This window comes from Serpula lacrymans, assembly GCF_000218685.1.
Source record: "Serpula lacrymans var. lacrymans S7.9 unplaced genomic scaffold SERLAscaffold_8, whole genome shotgun sequence".
Taxonomy (NCBI): Eukaryota; Fungi; Basidiomycota; class Agaricomycetes; order Boletales; family Serpulaceae; genus Serpula; species Serpula lacrymans.
The window spans coordinates 2,477,297-2,493,525 of NW_006763297.1; the positions used below are offsets into that span (position 1 = coordinate 2,477,297).

At 47.0% G+C, this 16,229-nt stretch overlaps 6 protein-coding genes across 6 annotated transcripts; 4 read left to right on the forward strand and 2 right to left on the reverse strand.

Annotated features, from left to right (window-relative positions):
• Positions 1 to 513: 513 nt before the first annotated feature.
• On the forward strand, positions 514 to 3,922 carry SERLADRAFT_362188 (uncharacterized protein; the record flags this gene model as incomplete). Its single annotated transcript, XM_007319843.1, has 16 exons — positions 514 to 579; positions 630 to 728; positions 784 to 854; positions 908 to 1,024; positions 1,079 to 1,120; positions 1,179 to 1,274; positions 1,390 to 1,459; positions 1,512 to 1,581; positions 1,640 to 1,782; positions 1,840 to 1,965; positions 2,031 to 2,179; positions 2,230 to 2,263; positions 2,322 to 2,418; positions 2,469 to 2,586; positions 2,646 to 3,790; positions 3,849 to 3,922. The coding sequence occupies 15 exons, from the start codon at positions 514 to 516 to the stop codon at positions 3,325 to 3,327; spliced, it is 1,980 nt and encodes a 659-aa protein (XP_007319905.1).
• A 1,664-nt stretch (positions 3,923 to 5,586) lies between these two features.
• On the reverse strand, positions 5,587 to 6,903 carry SERLADRAFT_470946 (uncharacterized protein; the record flags this gene model as incomplete). Its single annotated transcript, XM_007319844.1, has 9 exons — positions 5,587 to 5,863; positions 5,918 to 5,970; positions 6,030 to 6,131; positions 6,190 to 6,215; positions 6,277 to 6,325; positions 6,384 to 6,389; positions 6,459 to 6,511; positions 6,573 to 6,808; positions 6,869 to 6,903. 9 exons carry the CDS (start codon positions 6,891 to 6,893, stop codon positions 5,814 to 5,816), a joined length of 600 nt encoding a protein of 199 aa, XP_007319906.1.
• A 1,436-nt stretch (positions 6,904 to 8,339) lies between these two features.
• SERLADRAFT_470947 (uncharacterized protein) lies at positions 8,340 to 10,277 on the forward strand (the record flags this gene model as incomplete). Its single annotated transcript, XM_007319845.1, has 5 exons — positions 8,340 to 8,883; positions 8,945 to 9,221; positions 9,292 to 9,416; positions 9,478 to 9,876; positions 9,954 to 10,277. The coding sequence occupies 5 exons, from the start codon at positions 8,428 to 8,430 to the stop codon at positions 10,020 to 10,022; spliced, it is 1,326 nt and encodes a 441-aa protein (XP_007319907.1).
• A 75-nt stretch (positions 10,278 to 10,352) lies between these two features.
• SERLADRAFT_470951 (uncharacterized protein) lies at positions 10,353 to 11,773 on the reverse strand (the record flags this gene model as incomplete). The annotated part of the gene is made up of 2 exons (XM_007319846.1): positions 10,353 to 11,317; positions 11,397 to 11,773. 2 exons carry the CDS (start codon positions 11,694 to 11,696, stop codon positions 11,285 to 11,287), a joined length of 333 nt encoding a protein of 110 aa, XP_007319908.1.
• A 1,787-nt stretch (positions 11,774 to 13,560) lies between these two features.
• SERLADRAFT_470952 (uncharacterized protein) lies at positions 13,561 to 13,861 on the forward strand (the record flags this gene model as incomplete). The annotated part of the gene is made up of 1 exon (XM_007319847.1): positions 13,561 to 13,861. One exon carries the CDS (start codon positions 13,585 to 13,587, stop codon positions 13,810 to 13,812), a length of 228 nt encoding a protein of 75 aa, XP_007319909.1.
• A 485-nt stretch (positions 13,862 to 14,346) lies between these two features.
• On the forward strand, positions 14,347 to 15,242 carry SERLADRAFT_439452 (uncharacterized protein; the record flags this gene model as incomplete). The annotated part of the gene is made up of 2 exons (XM_007319848.1): positions 14,347 to 14,980; positions 15,031 to 15,242. The coding sequence occupies 2 exons, from the start codon at positions 14,347 to 14,349 to the stop codon at positions 15,240 to 15,242; spliced, it is 846 nt and encodes a 281-aa protein (XP_007319910.1).
• Positions 15,243 to 16,229: the final 987 nt, after the last annotated feature.

Consider the following 16,229-nt stretch of genomic DNA (forward strand, 5'->3'; position numbering starts at 1 on the left):
CTGTGGCAGGAACCAAAAGATCTCTGAAAAGGCTGGCTTGAATCAAACATGTCGCTGCTAGACTCCGTTCCCCTGGAAAACCATAACTCCCACTTCTTGGTTCCAGACCACGACGACGACCATGACGACGACCGCGAGAACGACAACGACGATGCCGATACTGCTTCACAGCTCTCAATTTCTCTTTCATCTCCCGCAGGTTCTCCTCGTTCAGCTGTCATCAATCTTTCGCCATTACGTGCCCATGAGGCACTCTCAAATTCTCGAGAAGATTCCATAGAAATTGACTTCAATTCAGAGACAGACGATGTAAGCGAATACACCAGCGAAATGGCCAGCGAACTTGACGCCCGGAGAGAGAGCTCGATTACTTCTGCTGCCCCGTCCGTATTGGAGGAACCGAAAACCACCACGCTTCCTACGTATCCACCCAGGTTGTCCTCGAATTCGAACGATGCAGGGTCTTTCTCTTCGGCTGCTTCGTCTTACTCGAAAAAGGCGCGACCAGAGTCTATGCTACTACAGCCCCCTGATGGCCCCCTGGTTTTGGGTGTCGCGTTAATAGACTTCAATCATTTGGTACGTTCGTTACGTTATCCGAAGAGCAGCATTCATAGATCAGATATCAGGTGGGACCAAAGATAGAGTTCTACAAAGGGGATATATTTGAAGACGAAGAAGTGTCTAAAATTCTCCCCTTCTTGGCGTTACCAGACGGCGCTCATATGGTACTTTTTACCTCTATGGTTCTGTTAGCTATCATGTTGATCACTGCGCATTCAGTCACTTGAAGACTATTCCTACTTTCATTTAGTACCCTCATCACCAAATCCTAGCACAATTTTTGGGATATCGTACGTCAGAAGTAAGATACGACAAGAAGCTGATCTGATACATTGTCCATTAGATGCAATCGACAAATACCGGCGTCTACTCTCCTGGTAAAAGATGCCGATGTCACTCGGTCAATTGTACAGAAAGCTGTTGTAGTACTAGTATCGAGGCCAGTCTTTGGTCCAATACGGTAAGCGGACACGTTTTTCAATAGTCGACCTTCGCATAACCCACTCGTTTGTAGTGATAAGTTGGGCGTCGTGACTCGGGCTTTATTCAATCAAAGGTACTTGACCTTTACTCGGAAATGACTTAGCTATGGTGCCTGATAATGTTATATGTAGGGATTTTCGGGAGACTAATATTCTAGTCGATTTTATCTCTTCTCTTGAAACTTCATTGCGCACACAACTTACTGAAAGTGGCCTTTACATGGGTGAGTCCCAAGGTGCATGCTTCAAAGTTGCTGAGCATATACCGATCCCATAATTCAGGCACAAGTCTGTAAGTAGATCATTCGATAACATCAGACCAATAACTCATGTGTCATTATAGACGGGATTTCGTACACACATTCCGCCATCGAACGCTTGTTCTAGTCAAAGCTCTCATCCTTCAGAAGAAGGTAAGTTTTCTCTTTTCATCCACACCGAGCTGTGCATACTAAAGATAACTAGATCATATTTTTTGGCCATCCTGTAGAGCGCTTGTGTAATTATCAATACTCCTTAATATCCCTTATACCGGGTACGTGCGCATATTACCGTCGTCTATTATACATCGCTGATTTTTCCGATCACATAAGGCCTACTGCAGACGCTCGATGATTGTGGCTCTCCGCCTTTAGCATCGCGCGCTCCTACACTAAGCCGGCCCTCTTCTCTGCGAACATCCGACCGAAAAAGTATGATGGCATACATGGGACTCCCATTGGATGTCTTCGGCAAGGCATGCACTAGGCTCTATTCATCCCACTCGAACACCACCTGATGTCTTCTTCTGCAGGATGCATTTTTCCAGCCGTACTTACCTCTCCAGCAGATTGATCTGCTCAAGGACTCGCAAAGCTGGCTATGTGGGAGCACCAACTCAATCGTAACTCAGCAAAAAGAAATCGAACTTCTTATCAACGTAAGTCGTTTCTTTCGAAACCGCTGCAGTTACGAGACGGGATTTGAACATATTATATGCTATAGACGGAAAATGCCACGCTGGAGTTTCGTGACCCTCGACTGGAACGAGTAGCTGGCTTGACTGCTGCAGATAGAAAATGGATGGATGAAATAGTGAGGGATGTTAATGAAGGGTGGAGCGAAAGTGAAGCTACCAGTCCAACTGGAATACAGTAAGTTTCTCGTCACGTTGTAGATATACTTTTGACATATCTTTGTGCAGTTTCAAGGGTAGTGATGACTATCTTAGAGCCAAAGTAAGGAGATGACTCTATAGCAAAGGGTTGTGTTATGGCTAATCTGTGACCTTACAAGTTCGAGGAGTATATCTTTGCGGCCTTGGCTTCTGTGCGATATCGGGAGTTTCTAATCAAAGGAAAGGGCGGTGGCGTCATTATAGCAGGGGGACCAGGTAGCATTACTGTTATATAACGCACCAAACCACCTGACCTGTCATTTTAGATGTCAATTCCATCGAGGATTTCAATCCTTTATGGATCACCGAGTTCATGAAAACGAATGCCTATCAAGTATGGGACAGAACGACAGATCCTATGCTGTTTGACATCGTGGAACCAAGGTCAGTTTTGTCTTTTGATTTTATCAAATAGTATCTGCAACTGGAAGTCTTCCTTTTAGACATCCCTGTAACGAGAAACCTTCTGTTGTTGCAGACATCGGACTTCGACTCTCAGAGGGTATACAGGAGTTAAAGTTGGATCAGCAGCTAGCACCTACCCGTGAAGCCATTTCGCGAACCCTGACCGCTGGGTCGACAAATTTCTTCAAAGCTGTGGAAGGTGTCAAAGGCCGATGGGGGCAACGCACCCCGAGCTCGGTCTCTACCTCAGATATTTCCAGTGTTCCCAGCACCCCAGTTACTCCTGTCGTTATATCCAAATCAGATGCCGATTTCCCTACACAGGAAACTGTGGTTGACATGAAGCGGCAGACGTCCAGAGAGTCGAGTGGCAGTGGAGGCGGAACGCGACCTGTCAGCGTTACGCAGGCTGCCTCAGAGACGAAGGCTGCGTTGGGAGCATGGGGAGCTGGTATACAGTCATTTTGGTCGACGAGGGCCGCAAGGTTTTCTCAGCGGGGCAGTGTCACTAGCTTTGCGTCTACCACACCCATCGCGACTCCGGTACAATCTCCCGTGTCAGAAACGTCGTTCTCTCACAGTCAGTCGTTTACGGCTGTGACTACAGTTACCGAACTACCTGAACATGATGAGGAGGGGGCACATGTTCATGTCGATCTCGAAGAGGTACATACCAAGGACCATATGCCTGCGGAGGAGCCAACAGGTATGGCGCTATGAAAAGGGACCGGTCGCCCTCAGTATTTGTCACATTTTTTGTACAGACTGTCCATAGTTGCATGTTAGCTTTCACGTAGTATACTCTAACCACAAAATAGATATAATCTGCTTGTGGAGAAAATATATGGTGCTGTGGCATGGCTTACTACTGGCGTAAGCAGTGGTTACCATCATATAGCAATTGCTGCAATAAGAAACATAGTAAATTATCTCCTCTTTTTCATCTTTTCCACTCCCCAACCAGTAACAGCAATCAAAGCAGCACCGGCGAAACATGTTCCAGCGTAAACAATCATCTTCTCGAATTTTCCACCGCCTACATTGAATCCGTTTTTTTGGTGGTCGAAGTTGGTGACGTTACCGTTGAAAAGGGAGGTCGAGATAGGGGTTGAGAGGACATTTCCAAGGCCTCTAGATAGCAAAAAGTATCCGAAGAGAGAAGTCGAAAGGCCCGGATCGTCCTCTAAGCCACCGATTAGCCTCTCCGAATCTGACTTATGGGCGTAAGAAATACTACTTACTGGCGAAAGGTTTTACAAAGCCGGTCCAGAGCGACGTCCACCCTCCGGCGAGGGTCCCATACGCGATACCAAATGCAATAAGGCCTGCGAATGTGTTGGACAGGACACCCCAGAGAACGAATGTTGTGAGTGATGTGAGAGTTAGGCTGGAAAGCGCGAGTAGCCAGGGATCGTATTTGTCGGACAAGAAGCCCAGTCCAAGACGACCGACCACCGAAGCACCTGGTTCGTGAACAGACGATTGTAAGTAGTGATGAGACCTAGATAATCCTCTGAGATACTTACCATTAAGAATGGCGAGAGTGACGGAAGAGTTTGTGCTGCTGAGATTGAGGGCACTAGCAAAAGCTGGACAGTAAAAAGCCCGTGTAATGACGTTCAGAAAAAAAGGGGGGAAAGGAACAAATAAAAGAGGCACAAACTTGGCAGCCAAACGATGGGAACAAAGTATCCAAAGCCCTGTACCGTGTTCGCTGAAATTATGACCCAGAAAGATACACTCGTCATCCAAGACTTGTCTGATTTAGCCCGAGGACCATGTATACGCGATTCAGGCAAGCGACCTTTGATGAAGGGCAAGAAAGGCATAAGGGAGCCGATAAGGACCACGGAGAGGATCCTCAAAGCTTTTGCTGGGCCGAAGGAATTGAGCAAAGTCGGAAGGACGAGAGGTAGGATTAGACCTCCTGTAGCAGTGCCTTTGATTCAACGTAAGCATTACTTCGACGAATAAACGGATCAGGATATACCGGCAAAAATTACACCATTTGCCATTCCTCTGCGTTTTACGAACCACTCTGACATATAAGAGATGCAAGGCGCATATAGCAAGGCTATTTAAATGTCAACATGTGTGCACAACATATAGTTGGACTATACTTACACCCTCCCACAGCATATAGGAAGCCTTGTAAAATAACCAAATCTATAACCTAGGATGGAGCGTAAGGAATAATCTGAAACATTAAACAGTGAGCATACTTACTTTCGTAGCATAACTGGCACCTAATAGGCTTAGGAAACAGATTAGAGTGCCTATCCACATGCATGTTCGCCGGTGGTATGGATACCGAGCAGTGAAAGGATATATTATTGGACCTGAGATACGTAAATACCAGCACATACAGGGGCACCCCAATAAGTTACACACCTGAGCAATATATAATGCCCGAGGAAAGGGGACCAACAAGCGGGAGAAGAGAAGATGCATGGGGTTGCGATGCATATTGCGGGTTACTTAGATACGCGCTGAGAAACGTTCCGTATGCAGTAGGGAATCCCCAGACGATGGTCTCCACGAAGAAGGCCCCAGCCAACTAAGTATATTTTAAAATTCAGCTAGGCATTCGATAGATGTTTTATCGATGAAAACATGACATACGAAAGACCAAGCGCCGAACCCCTTATCTACAGGAGCGAGCGATGATTCATTTCTGATATTAACGTCTTCTTCTTCTGCAGCTGACTCCTGTGCAAAAGACAATGTCGACGAGGAAGAAGGCAAGGGCACGCGTGTAGCAAGTTCGATTGTATCAGTAGATTGCATTGAAGACATTTGCAACACACTGGCAGACTGCATATGTCAAAAACTTGTAATATATTTTGTGTATAAACTAGAGTCAGGATATGACTCGAAGGTGACAACGGCATCTTCCGCCGGCCAAAGTGAGAACTGATTTTTCGGACGATCCCCTATACCGGGAAAGATTTTGAAGATTTTGACGAAAAGACGGAGATCCGTTTGAGGTACAATCATTCATATGGACGAGCACAAAATCTTGGACAAAAATGGACATCTAGTCTCTTGCCACAACAATCTCGGCAGCTCGGCATCGTGAACTCGGCAGGTCTATGGAGTGTGAGAAGCACATCTAATGAGTAAAACTAGTGATTGCAAAAGTGCTCAATAAGATGGGTGTAATATCTAGTCAACTCCCTAGGGGAAAAGCGAGACTTCTGCGACGATCACAAAAGACGTAGATGACCTGTAACTTCATTTATAAGCTCAACAGGAGCTTAAACAGACCGCGTCAGTCTTCAGTTGGAAAATAAAACCTTATAGCACTTACCAGGGCCAATTCCGAGAACTGTACGAGACCCAGCTGCAATCTGAGTCCGACCACTGTCACGAAAAGAAATAACAGTGAACAAAGTTGTCGAAAATGAGATAGAAAAGCTTACGCGTCTTGTATTGACCGTGCACACAAGTTCAGACTTTTTGCGATAGCCTCAAGCTCAAGTAATTCATCTTCTGAAGATGCCTTCAGTGCTATTTTGGCTTGACTGTCGTAAATTCAACATATCAGTAATCAAGTAGGGCACTGTATAAATGATTACGCACCCAGTGTACTCCCAGTGTTGTAACAGCTACAGTGGTCACCATAAATGAATAAAGATGAAATATCGAGAAGAAAAAAAGTTTTCTAACCTGGGGATTCTTTTTTGCCAGTGCTTTGTAGCAAGCTAGTGTAGCATGTCTATAAATCAGATGACTTAGGTCAGATCAGATCCGCGGAATTTTGTGATGCTCCTTACCCGCATCTTCAAAATACAAAATAGCATGTTACACTTCATGTCAGTCTCACAGTAAAAGGCGATAAGTAAACTCACTGCGCAGCAATTTTCCCTGATTTCATCTTTAGATCGGTTCGGACTACTAGTACCTATGACAACTGATCACATCGAGTCCTTACAGTTGTGTATAGTAGACCCGGGGAGACGCACCAGTTTACAAGGCTGCATGAGACCTGGTTTCACGGCCATTAAGTCCCCATCTGCAATATCTTCATCCTCGTCATCATTCTCAGCCTCCTTGCTATCCTCTTTGGTGTTTTGCAAATTTTGTTCAGCGGCTGAAACGGTAGGTCCAAGTTGAGGTGATGGTGGGTGGGACCCGAACCGCGATCCTATGCTGTAGCCAACGACGAGCGAGGTGCCCACCAGAGCAGCATGGTAGAAGACTATTCAAGTATGACTATGAGCAAAATCAATATAAGTCATCAAAATACAACTGAACCGACTCGTAAGGGACATTCGTTTGTACATGAACAAACTTAGGCTCTGACTGTTGGCTGGCGGTGTACACTCATAGGTGGATGCTGTGTCGGATAATGAAATTCATGTTCCGCGAATAACATTTTCACTATCTACCAGGCGCCTATCAAACCAAGAAGTCGAAGATTTCTTGCAGGTCCTCATTCATTTATCAACAATTCTCACTCAAATAGCGTGAACCAATGAAGTGTGATGTTTTACAACTATCATACTGTTCCTATAACGAGACTGAGAACCTCGATTCGATGGGCCCGTTGATCGGTGAGCGGGAGATTCACAAGCGTAGACTGGGTCTTCAAGTTGCTAACGACAGGACGATGACCCATCATCTCCTTAGCTACCGAGGCTTAAATCTTGGTGTCATTTGTAAAAAGTAGAGTGTTTTTCCGATCAGCAACCAATGGGCATCAGATTCATGATGGGTGTGTGTGACCCATCTGCGAACGTTTGGCTGTCGGGACCCAATTGAAGTGAGGTGAGCCTCGGTGGACCACCTGGGGCGCCGCTAGAACGCCGTCATATAGACCGACACGGACACAGCCAAGGTTAGTTATCGGATAGGCGGCGTGTGTAAACCGATAAATGTAGAAAGTAACCTCTCTCGGCGCTTCAGATGTACCGCGTTTTGAACACAGGGTTATGGATATGCTGCGACATCCAGCCCGAGGATATCCATGTTTATCAAGATACAGACCTTCAAAAGAAATATTTGAAGTGGATGGCCAAGATTGTGAGCAGTGTCCGTTGTCGATTTATTGCCGCTATTGGCCGCAGTGCGGGCCGCCGAAAAGGATGATGGATAAAGGCAGCATCGCACACACTTGAGTTAAATGCTTGTGCTGCTTACAGATAGGGGAGCCAATGAGGGTACCTTATTGTAGAGTTGTAGTCGAGTCAGAAGAACTTCAAAGGAGGACGTCAACGCTTTAGACAGAAAACAGTCTAACGCGTAAAACGTGCGAACCGCACACGAGATCATTCGTTCGACGTCTGCTTCGTGGCAGAACCAGGACCTGACAGTTGGCCCAGAGATGGATATTCATGTTCGACGTATATATGGATAACCTTAACACTCCTGACGATGAGCTTGATATTTTTACAAGATTATTTGAGGTGCAAATCTGAAAGGGAAGCTGCGAGGTGCCAGACCTTGAGAAAGTCCAACAAAGGTTGATGATAGTTACGATGGGGGCATAACAACATACACTGAGAGTGAGATTTGAAGGCAAAGAAAAAGCGATTTTTCAGCGGTTCAAAGGACGTGTGCCGCAGGTATTTTCCCACTCCCAACGTTCGACTCAGCTGAACAATGCGACAGAACATGGCAGGATTACGGGATAAGAAAAGGGAGAATTGAATACAGCATTTGCTTACTTAAGCACCAACTCGCATTTTTGCGAGTTTGGTGGAATTCTCGAATAAATTATAATAAATACGACGGCTATCCTTGCGGCTATCAGCTCAGACACATATCCATCCATTCCCCGTCCTTGCTAGCGTCTGACCTTCCTTGCTTTAAACCTCCATGTCCACTCCCATCCGCAAGAAACGCAACTTCAAGGCCCTTCAGCTCGATGTCGCCCAGTCTGCAAAAGTACCGGAGCCGATACCAGATCCAAAGCCCACAAGGCTCGCACCCACGACAACGACAACGGGGGGCAAGAAACGTCCTCCCCCAATGACTCTCGCAGCCCCAAAGATACAGCCGGCAGCGACAAACCTAAACGTCGACAACGATGGCAGCATGATGACCGTCGCAAACGGCCCCAGCTCTGCACCTGCCACAGGCTCTGTGTCTGCACGGAGAATGACCTACCACACCACACTCTCCAACACATTGGCGAACCTCGACATGAATGCAGAGACACGGTACGACCTTAGAAATGAAGATCTGAAGGACTTGAGGGAGCTGGGCCAAGGAAATGGAGGAAGTGTCAAAAAAGTTGAACACACTCCCACAGGCATGATCATGGCAAAGAAGGTGCGATAAGCCATGCCTTCAGTCCATAATCTATTCACTGATTTCATGACATTCAAACTAGATTGTCCTTATCGATGCAAAACCATCCGTACGAAAGCAGATTCTCCGTGAATTGCACATCATGCACGACTGTCATTCCAAGTACATCATCTCATTTTACGGTGCATTCCTTTCGGACCCCAATATTTGTATCTGCATGGAGTATATGGACAAAGGCTCTTTGGACGGGATATACAAGAAAATCGGGGCTATTGATATCGAGGTTGTTGGCAAAGTCGCACTTGCCGTCTTGGAAGGTTTGACATACCTATACGATGTTCACCGTATCATTCACCGTGGTAAGTAAAGGACGCGGCCTGCGGACGCCCTAGTGCAGTTATGTGCTCACCCTTAAACCGGACGCGTTAGATATCAAGCCATCCAATATCCTGTGCAATTCACAAGGGCACATCAAGATCTGCGATTTTGGCGTTTCAGGGGAACTCATCAATTCGATTGCTGATACATTCGTAGGTACATCGACATACATGAGCGTCAGTCTCACTTCGCCGCTTTTGTTGTGATTCTTTTACTAATTTGATATGCTGTCATCAGCCTGAGCGTATACAAGGCGCTCAATATACTGTCAAATCTGACGTGTGGTCCCTTGGGATATCGTTGATTGAGCTCGCCTTGGGCAGATTTCCTTTCTCAGAGTCGGATCCGGATGACTCCGACCTATCTGACTTTGAAGGAACACTTTCGCCTGGAACAGTAGGGCTACCGCCTGCGCCACCGAAGAAAGATTCCAAGAAGGACCGAAGGAAGAGCAAGGGTGTCAGTTTACAAGGTGGTGGGAGGATGATGAGTATCCTGGAACTATTACAGCATATTGTCAACGAGCCGGCGCCACGGTTGACACCTGAAGGCAGATTCCCAAAAAACGCGGAGGATTTCGTAGATAGTTGTTTGCTGAAGGACCCAGACGCAAGGAAAACACCAAAAGATTTACTGGTGGGTCCTCATACATGGCTACCAAAAACCACCTGATGATATATTCCTTTTTTTTTTTCTCTCTTCTCTCTCTCCAGAAACATTCATGGATAGACCTTGCTCGGGAGTCAACATTTGACCTCGAGGCGTGGGCGAACACATTCTGAGCTGGCTCCTGACGCTTCATCCATTTTCCTCTATCGTGTAAATCTTTTACGTCTCGCCTCGAAGCACTGTACGATTTGTCGGCTCATCTCCCTTTCCTTGTTGTCTCACTGTACCCGCTGCACGCCTAAATACCAACGTTTTTAGTTCTTGATGTAATGTAGAAGAACATCGAGATCTTTCCTTCGAGAGGATGTATGAGGGTTTGCGACCCCCCTTGTATATTTGACGCAATCAACCAAAGCTTTGTACGCAATATATCAAGTATTATATTTGACCATCGTCAAGGTTTGTCCTCGGACTCCGAAGGTTCTCATCGCGATAGCCTTACATACGGGATTCCACGATCATGTCTTCGAGTACTAAGCAAAATACAAGTCTGAGTGATTGAGTCATCTAGAGGATGTAGGTAACAGTGATGAGATCTGTAGCATATTGAAGTGAAGGTGCCCAGTCATAAGAAAAAAGAGAACAGGTGGGAACAATAAACTGAGGAACCTGTCAGCACAACATACATCCAGTGCAAAAAGCTGTAACAACATGACAAGTACGCATCTATATATCCCGAAGGACGTCATAAATAACATCGCAAAAGCGGAAAGAAAAAAAATATAGAATGGTAAAAACAGAGTGACAACAACGAACGTTATACACCGAAAAGACTAAGCATAGACCATGGAAGGACAGCACAGCTAATCTTAGGGATAGGGGGAAAGTACGTCTGGTACTCGAAGGATTGGCGAGAAAAGACGACCGACAGCAATGGGTATTTTGGATTTCATACTTAAGGATACAATGGCAGTTTTGGAGCAGTGGTCGTATCAGAATGGAGCCACGACATGGAGCAAATGAGGATATGTCGGCTTTGCGTATTTTGCTGATATGGACAAGACTTTTCGCCACTGGTTGTACAGAACTCTAGCTCTAGTTGGCCCCTGTGATCGCTATCGTCATGCAACACCGGCCCCTTCTATGGTACATTCTCCTCGATAGAGCCGAGCAAGGCGACGAGATCGTTGAAAACTCGTAATAGAAAAGTGGTAGATGGCATAGATACGGTCAGCCTTCGTCTTCTGGCCGATTACCCCGGTAAGTTACTGGCAACGTTCGGTCCGTCGTACTTCATATTTGGAGATGGGTGAATGTGTAAGAGTCATTTCGTGTTCGAGTTGTTGGTGTAGTTAACAGTTGAGTATGTCCGAATGTATAGCCAAGAGTTCGGAGGTAGATATTCGGTGCAGGGTAGAGGGCTCGGCGGCAACGCTCACGTCGGTTTGTAGTATATTGTCGTGAGGTACTACATAGAAAGGGATCAGTTAATTGAAGCTCTTCATCAAGTTTCTGGTCCATAAAATGGAACATATGTAAATACTCACCTTCTTTCGATACCTTGTTGTGTTCCCCACCGCAAGAACACCGTTTCGGATCGCACTCGTACTTAAATGGTGCAGAACGACATGCGATGGAACTGGCAACACACTCGCATCATCAGCTAACCCAGGGCCGTCAAGCCCTAATCTCGTATGCGTAGAGGCCGAGTTTGACTGGGTATGTGCTGCACCTGAAGTGAGGTGTGCAGTGGTGACGTCTGTTCCAGAAGCCGTCGTTATCGGAAGAGCTGGAGCATCGCTCGTCGGCTGTGGGTTACTTAAGGAATTTGCGACTGTACTAGTCATCCCAAGCAAACTCCTCCCTTGCTTCCTTCTCCCCTCTCTCTCCCTCTCGCGCTCTCTTTCGCGAGCCTCCCTCTCCCTTTCTCTCTCCCGCTCACGCCCCCTTGTCACCTGTCCAACTTTGACATTCAAGATCAGCTTGTCAAGGTGGCGTGGGAGGACAGGGGCAGGTGGAATGTTTGGTGCTGGCACCTCTTTCCCCCCGCCATATCCACCAGAGTATCCTTGATAATCCCCATGTTGATCATATTCCGACGCAGCGGTATACGCAAGGTAGGCTTCTTCTTCTCTTGCCGCTGCGATTAACGCAGCAGGTAGTTCTTGCGTCCAACCCCCATCTCCTGATGCATCATTAGAAGGCGCATCAGTAACAGAACCTTGCGCAGATGAGGTGGTCGTAGACCAGAACGAATGTGCGTGAGCTGCATATTGTTTTCCCGGCGTTTGTGAAACAGCGGGAACAAACGCAGGAGGTGAACTGGGGAGGGATATATTGACTTGAACTTGTGCAGCAGATGCCGATGGTGGGGTGAAGCCTGAGATCGGCACTGCAACGTAGTTGGCCAAACTTCCTTCGTCGTCAACTGCAGTCGGGAGATCGTCAGCAACCCGCCACTGGTCATCGACGATAAAACGAATATGATGGGTTCCTGGCATGAGTGACACCCAGGTCGTCCAGGTGGTATCAACCGGTGGATCACTAGATACGATGGTGTGAGTGACAGGCCAAAAAGAGAAAAGAAGATGGCGTACTCTGGTTCCATCGGGACCCTTCCTTTCCAGTTGTTATCTCCTGCGCGAGCGAGCACAACATTCTTGCCACCCCCTCTCCATGTGATCTTGACGTTGACCGGCTCTTTGGGCTCTTCGAATGGCTTTGGGGTAGTGGTACCAGCACGTTTTGGGACTGGTTGCCCGTTCTCGTCAAGGCCAGGCTCAGCGTCGGCGAGGGCTGCGATCTCCTCTTCTGCCTTTATGAGAGCGATGGGGATGGTAGAATGGACCGTTTCGGGTAGAAATACTGGTTGGATTTGGTGGTCGTCGTGTTCTTGCCCGTGATCGGGGTAGATCTCTTGCATACGTGACTGCTGTGGCTGTCGTGAAGAGGAGTGGCCACGGGTGGTGAAAGAATGGGTGGAGCTGTACTGGAGGGGTGCCCCGCGGAAGTAAGGGTTTCCACGACCACGGTGGTGGTGGTGCACGGGGATATGTGTCGACGGTGGCTGATCCAAAAGAACATCTGCAGAATAATTGTTGTTGTTGACGCGATTACTGTTATCAGCTGTGTTTTTAACATTGAGTGGTCTCCCACGGGGAGAAGTTCCAGTATTAGAAGCATTATTTATTTGTGCCGTGTTAGATACTGGAATTGGGATTGGAATCGGCGATGATGTTCGTGGAGGACGGCGGTAATGAGAAAGGGGGGATGAGTTACTGGAATTGTGGTGCGACGACGCTGGTGTGAGCGACAAAGACGCCAGGTCTGGCAATTCAAGGGATTTTTTCTTTGTTCTCAGAGACCGATGGGGCTGGTTGGGGCTCGATGAGCTCGGCGACGGCGATTGTGCTCGTCGCTGTGCCGCATGGCGAGAAGGCGAGTCCACGCGCCGGCTGGGTATGGGGGCTGGTCGGTTGTGATTAGTATTCGAGGTGGTGTTCCCCATCGCAGACAACAGTAGTCTTCGTGCGGCCGTCGTTGCGTTCGTCGTTGACCAAAAAAGTCTTTGTCGTTGTGTGGGTCGACGAGCTCAACCTGATAGACGTAAAGATAGAATAATTGAGTTAATTTTCCTATTTGTTGGAGTTTAAATTAATTAGGTAAATGAGATGATTAAGTTGATGTTGGCGCTGTTTGGCTCTGGTGGCGCCCGTCCTCTTCCTTCACGCAACGATGGCAGCCTTAATCACAATCATTCTGGAGGACAGCTTCAAACGCCAAGAGGATCACACAGTACAGCATCGAGACAGCTGTATATGCGGTAAGAGGCATTCACAACTATGTCTAGCAATTTTATATATCAGTGGGCGTCTACTATATTTTGGTGAGCAGAACACCGTAATGGTCCATATTAATGTTTACTCGGAGCTCTCAGAAATGAGAGGCTCGCTTTCATTCTAGACATTGCTTGAACCTCGAGGTAGCGCGTATTCTTGCTTATCTATGGAAGATTTATTCTTGAGGGCAATTTGTCCCGAAACCGCGGATGAATGTTCGAATTTGGTACGAAGGACATCTACATGTGTTTTCCGCAAGTTTTTCCGCTCTGTTCGGTCACCCGAATTGTGGTGCTTAGTATAATTGCCACGCCTCACGCACGAAGCATTCATTTACGCCGTCAGTTTAAGCGCACCTAGTTTATCTCTTCTCTTGTCCTGAATATTGTTTCGTGCGCTCGGTTTTTTGACGCCAGAAATAGGATTCTTCAGTCATGTTAATGACCAGTTGATGGAAACCAATTCACGACGACAATTACCAATAACCACTGGCACAATACGCCAACCGAAGGGTGTACCACACTGGTCTTAACGATGGCCTCCAGTGAATCCTCTTGCTTCTTTTATCGAAAGAGGCAAAGAACTGGGGATCATCCAAAAAATCCTCGATGCAACGCACGAGGATTTGGATTCACCAGCTTGGTGCGTCATACATGGTATGCCTGGGCTTGCAGTGACACAGCTAGCTCCTAATACACAAAATCAACGTTTCTCCGAAAGCGATATAAGTTTTTTTGGTCTCCAATTCTTCGGTAGAGAAGCTCAATCAGGGTTTCTCGAAGGTTCTCGGACTCGTCGCACATCGCGAGCGACACCGTTCGGAGCAGGAAGTGAAGTTGACCGCTGCAGCTGCTGGTTAGAAGATGCATCATCTGTCACCTGGCTCGTTGACGATATCGCAAGGGACGCAATCGGCTTTCTTCGGGAGCATATACCTCGGAAGAATTCTCAAGGTCGTATTCTGTACAGTATTCATACGGAAGATGTGGCGAAGGCCGTATCGAACTTGACAAGGCAGCGAGACGCAATCCTCGAGCTTCATGTCGCTGACTTAGAAGATGCCACAACACTGTTATTTGACGCGGATATAGATATGACGGACGTTACATCTTCCGCCTCCGTCAAACGGCTCGTGGGTATTGTAGGGCGACTGCCGCTGGCTATAGTTCAGGCAGCTGCGTTCATGAAGCAATCAAAGCAGAGCATTGTTCAGCCATTGCAAATATACAAAAATTCGGAGTTGAAAACCCAGGTTTTTCTGACTTTTCCACCACGCTATAATAGCTTATCATGTATATTTGAAAAGATACTCATATGGGAAAACGACTTATCTATATACCAGCAAATGTCGGTGACAGCGACCTTCATCTCTCAGAATCAATATCTGTCTCCCAACTTTCTGAAGTTGCTTTCATCTTGGACCCGGAAAGTATACCAGTTAATCAGGTCCTTGTCGAGGGAGCAAAAAAGATGCTGGAAAAATCTCCACAGTCGATGTCATACGACTCTGTTCAGGAGGTGGAGTCAGCTATCGCAGAACTCAAACGCTACTAAAGTGCAGGTTAATTCCTTGCTGAAAATCATTGAGGATGAAGCCTATACTCCAGTCTCTCGCTATCAACATTTTCTCGCAATTAGAACGTCATAAACTTGCACAGCAACTAGTACATGCGTCTTTGGCGCGACTCCAAAATAGCAATAATACTACAACACTACATATTCATGACTGGATCCGACTCACCGTACAGGAGTGTGCAAAGGGAGGCGGCACCGCTGATCTCTGGTTCGACGGTGCTGTCGAGATAATTTGTGGAGCCTTGCAGAACAGCGAGATGTTCAGTTCACCACAAAGTTGAGTCCAATGCGAGCTCTTCATCCCCCATATCCACTCACTCACCAATTTGCGTGTAGCAACAGGGGACTGCTTACTTGTGCGGACGTAAATATGTCGCAGTATCTGGAAAGTCGAGGAAGATACAAAGAGAAGAAACTATTTCGATAGGTACTCACCGGCATAGAGGAGTGCATGGGACAGGAATGTAGAAACACTATTTGTAGTGCACAAACTATCAGGAATCAGCCTGCTGCAAAGATGCGGAAAGTTTATATGAAAGGACGCTCGTAGGCAGGGACAAGCACTCAGGGACAAGCACCGGAAGACATTGGTTACGGTACACAATCTAGCCTGGCTACACGAACTGCAAGGACGGTACCGTGATGCTGAAGTATTACATAAGGCGAACACTCGAAGGACTAGGAAAGGAACTAGGAGACGGACACCCTACGACGCTATCGGCGGTTTACAGTTTGGCTTTGTGATGTGAGCTGCAAGGACGACACGACCAGGCGGAGAAACTGTATCTTTGCGCACTGAAAGGCAAGGGAAAGTGCCACGGAAATTGAAGATATACGAACGCTATCGACTGTGAACAATTTGACAGGGGTTTATCAATCACAGAAACAGTACGGCAAGGCAGAATATCTGTACCAGCGAGCCCTTTCTGGAGAGGAGAAGCAACTTGGGCCTCAACGTCCAAGCAC